This window comes from Chrysochloris asiatica, unplaced genomic scaffold, assembly GCF_000296735.1.
Source record: "Chrysochloris asiatica unplaced genomic scaffold, ChrAsi1.0 scaffold00204, whole genome shotgun sequence".
NCBI classification, from domain to species: domain Eukaryota; kingdom Metazoa; phylum Chordata; class Mammalia; order Afrosoricida; family Chrysochloridae; genus Chrysochloris; species Chrysochloris asiatica.
The window spans coordinates 2,532,464-2,539,032 of NW_006408722.1; the positions used below are offsets into that span (position 1 = coordinate 2,532,464).

The 6,569-nt window shown below is 36.0% G+C and overlaps 1 protein-coding gene across 3 annotated transcripts in view; it reads left to right on the top strand.

Moving 5' to 3' along the window:
• PHKB (phosphorylase kinase, beta) overlaps nucleotides 1-6,569 on the top strand; it is a 309,713-nt gene that overhangs the window by 238,112 nt on the left and 65,032 nt on the right. For all 3 annotated transcript variants that reach the window (XM_006872568.1, XM_006872567.1, XM_006872569.1), the window contains 2 exons: nucleotides 1,723-1,805; nucleotides 2,013-2,103. In XM_006872568.1, coding sequence (XP_006872630.1) covers nucleotides 1,723-1,805; nucleotides 2,013-2,103 — 174 coding nt within the window. The remainder of the gene's footprint in view (nucleotides 1-1,722; nucleotides 1,806-2,012; nucleotides 2,104-6,569) is intronic.

A 6,569-nucleotide genomic window follows, 5' to 3' on the forward strand; every position in this document is an offset into this window, starting at 1 on the left:
CAATAAAAACTTAAAAAAAAAGAATACCCAGTAAAACCTCAACTAACTCTTGGCTTCCAGTGAGTTAAAACTCTTTCCCCTTCCATTTCTACTTGCAGAATAGGGAAGGTTAGAATCATGTCCAAGATAATGAAATCTGGAACCAGACTGCCTTTGTTCAAAGTCTGACTTCACCATTGTATGATCTCTGGCAAGCTACAGAACTTCCCTTTGCCTCTGTATTCTAATCTATAAAATTGGGTAGTAATAGAACTGATTGTGAGGATTAAGGTAACTCATATGTGTAAAGCACTCAGAACAGTGCCTGGCACATGATTTTTGTTTGGTTTTGTACATTTGGGAATGTACACCAAAACACTCAGGAATGTATAATAATTTAAACAACCAAAAGGCACGTTCTATAAGCCTGACTCTTGGCTGCCAGCAAACAGTCTGTCTCTTTCAATAAGTCTTGAGTCCTCAGCTACTCTGTCTTTCCATGTCTTCATCTCTGCTTCCATCTTGGGTGTCGCTACATCTCTGGATAGGGTCCCACATTCTGCTCATGCTCTTCTCTCTTGATGTTCCTAGGGTCCTCTGTTACTGGAATGTAAGATTAACTGCTCCCTTCTTTATGTTACAAAACTTCTACCTTTACAATTGTGACCGTCGCAATTAGTCATGATACCAACTACTCACTATTGAATCCTAAGAATCTTATCCTCATGTCCTTTCACCAGACCTGTCTAGACAAGATGAAAAACATTCATTGGTGATTTTCCCTTCCCTTGCACACTCTGAAACTAAATTCCCTCTTGAAAACTTGTGAGCAAGTTACTTTGTGCCTTTATAGGTACCATTTTAGGTAGCCCATGTCTAAGTTGCTTGTCCCTACTACCCCCTTATACAGAGGGGGTAGGATGAAGACTTCTTCACTTTCAGTTGGTATTTTGAGCTACTGCATCCATAAGTATAGGTTAAGTTCATCAAATTGTAGCATTGTACACTTGTTTCCTTTATCAAAAAATTTTTGTCTTAGTATAGTGGAGTTGTGATCTCTAAGTAATCAAAGTTATATTAAATGGGTACTATCTGCAAGTTTGGGTGTTCTTATATGTCTCCCCTTACTTCGTATCAGCTGAATGCTCCACTCTAAGCTCTAGCCCTCCATTACTATGTCCTTATTCATGGACTCAGGAGACCCCAGGCCTCACCATACTTCAGACTACATAGTTTTATATAAGCATATGATGATGGTAGAAATTTAAAAGAAAAAAAAAATCTATTCTGGATGACAACTGTGGGACCTTTCTGCCCTGGGACCATTCTTGACCTGTATTTTTTAGGAAAAAACAAAACAAAACTTTAAAAGATGTGATTACTTTTTTAAAAAAAGTTTTATCGTGAATTAGGTAATTGTTTACATGGGAGAACATTAGCTTTACATTCATCATATCGTATATCGTTTCATTGCCATGGTTACAATCCCCTCCATGCATCATCAACCATCCAAAGGGTATATCCTGCCAACCTGCTCCCTGGTAAGATGTGATTACTTTTAAGAAAAAAATTTAAAATCAAAATGATTTCTAGTTTAACTTGCATGTACCCAAACAGTTTTATCATGAATGTGTCTTGATAAATAAGGGTTTTATTTTGCCTGTTTGCCACTAATGCCTAAACATCCTGATCAGCTCAGATACTATGCCCATTATATTGTATCTCATTCTTATGTTTTGATAGAACGCACTACAGTTCATTAAGCAATACTGGAAAATGCATGGACGTCCACTTTTCCTTGTTCTAATCCGGGAAGACAATATAAGGTGAGTCAGTGAAAGAGGTGAGTGCATGCATCTCTCCAGCATTCACATCGTGAACACTTTTAGAGCAGAATCTTTAACTTCTTTGTTTCCCTCTTAATGTGTGGCTTAGTGCTTGGCATAAGTATAGTGCACTTAGTCAATATTAGATTATTATGTTCTCATTCCATTGTTAATATGTACATTTTGTTTTTCTGCTTATATTTTTAGAGGTAGCCGGTTCAACCCCATATTGGATATGCTGGCAGCATTTAAAAAAGGAATGGTTGGAGGAGTCAAAGTTCATGTTGATCGTCTACAGGTAATCCTCTGAATTTTATTGGGTTTGTGCTTTCTAGACACTTAATACATAGTTGCAACTATGCTTCTTAATATATGTTGTTATGGTTTTTCTTAAAATTTTTATTCTGCACCTACCTTCCTATTCTTGCTATCACCATTCCAGTTTAAATTCTTATAATCTGATGCCTGAGCAATTGCAAAGCCTTCCTCACTAAAATTTTGACTTAATTAGCTCACCTCTGACCTCGGTTTTGCATTTGGAGAAGCTGGCCTCTAACGTGATTAAGTGACCTGCTGTGTAGTACTGGACTTACAGGGGCAAGTTGGCTGCCTCCTGGTTGAGTGCTCTTTTCTCTCCTCCACAGTAGCATTGAACCTGGGGGATATTCCTTGTTCCAGGCTGAAGTTCACAGCTCCTAACTTGCAGAAGGCCTCTGTGGGTCTTGATTAGCATGCAGCCTCTCTGACCATGACTATCTTGTACTGAACAGTTTTTGCTTCAGCCTATACAAATTTATTATTGTGTCTCAAGACTTCTGCCCCTCTGCTCTCTCCATTCCCTCTCCCTGGGAAAGTCTTCCTTATATTAAGGCTTTTGGACTTTGAAGTCTACCAGACTTTTAGGCCCAGCTCTGCTAAACCTCTGAAGCAAGAAATGACACTTTTCTTCTCTAACATCTATTTTTGTTGTTGTTGTTTATTTTTAAACCTTTCATTGTAACTGGGGTGAAATTTTACAGAGCAAGTTTGTTTTTCATTTGATTCATGCACATTTTGTTTTGTGACACTGACATTGATTGCAATCCACACAGTGTAACAGCACGCCTCCCACTTCCCTCCCTGTGAACCATTTCCATTGGTCCTTCTTTCCTATCCCTTCCTGCCTTTCGAGCTTTCTCCCTGGGCAAATGCTGCCTTTTTGATCTCTTATGGTTGATTGTTCTAAGGAGAACATATCTACTTGGTATTATTGTTCACCTGTCTGTTGTTTGGCTGAAAGTTGAGCCAGGTCAAGGTGAATTCAGTTCCAGGCTTGAATTTAACATCCATTTGTGACCTTTAATATAAACAACTCAGATTGCAGTCTGTCTTAATGTGTCTTTCATTCACAGGAACTTAGTATTGAGGGGGGAAATTTATAAAGAGGTTAATGTTTATACATCTAAGGACTAGAGTTTGTGTTTTACATACTTAATTGACTTTTATTTATTTTTTTGAATCTTTTCTCCCTCATTTTTCATTTCCTAATCTTTTTGTAATACTTCCTGGAGCAGTTTAAAATTTTTTGTTATTCAATTTTCTATTGTTTTGTATTTGACTAACATGTTTAAATTTTCCTTTTCATAGCACCTGCTTTCTTTTTGTGGATGTTATATTTGTCTTATTTCTCTAGGATATTAACTAATGGATTTTTAAATTTTTTCTTTCCTCTACTTATCACTTATCGATTTCTCTATCTTTTTCTGCTTGATTTTGGACTCCATCTTTTATGTTGGAAGCATTTGTTAAGTATCAGATTTTAACCTGTCCATTTTTAAGAGTGAAGGAGTTAAAAATTTATTGTAAGCTGTATGTTTGGGAGCAAAGCAGATAGTCTTGTTCAGTTCACTCAATTCACTTACAAGGCAGGGGGGTTCTTTGTGTTGGGTAATATCTGAAGATCTTTTCTTTGGGGCTCCGAAGTTTTTCCAGAAAGAAACATTTAACCTCTTGCTACAAGGACATACACTTTGCTTCCATGTTCTGAGAACAAGATGTGTTGGAAGGGAATCTAGGGATTCCACTGTTTTCATTTAATCTACTGTTTAACCCCTATGTTTCCTGTTACTGAATCCAAAGTCTTTCACCAGAGAATAAACCTCTTATCTCTTTAAAGGTAGATAGATGGAAGAAGATAGTAACTTCCTAGTTGCTCAGTGAAGAGGAAGGAACTTCTAGATCTAATCACTATATAGAGAGTGTGTCAATCAGTCTACAGTTTGTAGCCGTCCTTCCCCCTGGTCCCAGAAGTCTCTGAGCATGAGAGTTCTGAGTGTCTCTGGTTTCTAGAGGGATGTTGCTTTCTTAGATGGCAGTTTTATTTGTCCTGTTAGGTCATTTACTCTATTTGCTTTCCTTATTTCAAAATGATTTAAAATATCTCCCTCACTGTTGTTTCTTCTTGAGTTTTCTTTGTCCTAGTGGGTTTAACATTTATTATTAAATGTTTTCCTTATGGTCATTTTAGTGGGATTTCATAAAATATAGGTATTAAATATATGTGATTATAATATTAACCAAAAGTCTTTTACTGTTTATATACTTAAATCTCCCCCCCCCCGATAGAAATGTCTATATCTAGATAGAAAACAAACAAACAGTTTAAACTACATGATTTTCATGAGAGATGTAACTTAACATTTGAGTAAATTATGGTCTATACCATGTTTTTGGATGAAAACAGAATATTACAAAGATGTTAGTTTCTCCAAATTAATTAAAATCATAATCTCAGTGGATATTTGAGCTGAGGTTTTGACACTCTCATATGGCTATTGTACTATTGAGTTGGTTTCAACCCATAGCAACCCTGTATAGGGTTTCTTAGAAGAAGCTGGTGTGCTTGAACTGCCTAGTTTGTAGTTCAAACTGAATTTGCAGTCCAGTGCATTAACCCACAGCACCACACCAGGGTGAGGGAACAAAAATTAGAGTTCAAGGCTGGCTAAGGAGGAGGAATTCTGATCCCCAGTCTTTCAGATGACCCTTTTTGTAAGTCTGCATCGTTAGGAGTAAAGGCAAACCAGAAATATTTCATCCCTCACAAAGAGTAGAAAATAATGTCATCCAGACCCTTGAAATGTTTCTACAGAGATTTGTGTACAAAGTCGGTTTCTCATTTAAAAATTACTTAGGTAATCAGGGAAAGAGAACCCAACAACTAAGACTCAAGAGGAAACACAGGCGATAGAAATAGACCCCTATTTGATCTAGATAATAGATTTATCAAACACAGACATTAAAATAACTAGGATTAGTATGCTTAAGAAATTAGATGACAAGGTAGATAATTTTATGAGAAATTTTGGAACTATAAAAAGAATCAAATAGAAATTGTAAAAATGAAAAAACCGTAATCATTGAAATTACAAACTCGTTGAAACCGTGTGGTACTTAGTATAAATGGTGGCAGGATTTATGTAAATCAGAAAAAGATCCACCATACACACAGAACTAAAAATAATGTTTGATCAAGGAAGTTTAATGAACCGATGTCATTGTGTAGCTTAATTAGCAAATAATTTGGGAAAGATTAATGAAGTTGAGTTTTCCTTCACATCACACGCCAAGACACTTTTCAGGTAAATTAAATCATCTAATATAAAAAGTGAAGCCATTAAAAATTTCATTATAGTTTTTAAAAGAAATCAAAATACTTCCAGGCTGATTTATAATGATAGGTTGTTAGTGTCAGCCTTCAGATGTTGGTAATTTTTCATTTCAGTGCTAAATATTAAAATACATTTACTTGTTTTGATATTTGAGCATGTTTTACAAATTTTCTGTTTCATTTGAGGAATCATAGATGAATTGTAAAGATGACACAAAAGGTCATGACATCACGCCCAAGACAATATTTTAGAGATTTCTTATTTGGTGTAATTTTTTTTTTTTTTTAATGTCATACACTGCATAGAGTTTTAAAGTTAGAAAGAGATCCCTTTTCTCTGAAAACTGGAAACTCTTTACTTATATATCCTTATACACATACACTCAAATTGAGCAAGGTCTGGAGAGAATTGCCTCTAGACCTCTCCTTTTATAGACAAGGATTCTGGAGATGTGGGGATGTGACTATAGTCCTGAGACTAGTTATTACAGAGAAGGGACTAGAACTCATGTCCTCACATCCTGGTTCAGTGCTTTTTAAAATTTAGCCTCTGTTTAAATAGCAGAGGTTAATATCTACTTCACTACCCATCTCATTTTTCAGTTATCAGATGTGTTCAAAAGTTAGAGGTCAGAGGGGTCAATAGTTTTGTTTTTCGGGTTTGAAAGAATAATATTTTTGAGGTGTTTTTTAAGTAAATGGGAACTTGATACTAGTGGTTTTGCTTTCTGTCTTATCTTTAATGTAATAACTGAATATGGCATCATAAGTGCCTCTTGGATTTTATTTCAAGATCTTTCATATTTCCTTAGTTCCTGACTCTCAATCTCTCATCACTATGCCTTGGCCACCTTTCCCAGCTTCGTTGCATAGGACATTTCTCCATGCAGTTCATTCACAACCATGTTTTCTGCCCAAGTATACTGGGTTCTTTGAAAATCTCTACATATAAGTGGAGTTTTTTTCCCTCATGATGTCAGTCTAGTCTAGAGTTGCCATTTTCTTTCTTTCTTTCTTTTTTAAACACTGCTATTATTGTTATTAAGGCGCTCTGGTAACGTAGTGGTTATGAGTTGGGCTGCCAACCTCAAGGTCAGCAGTTTGGAACTACTAGA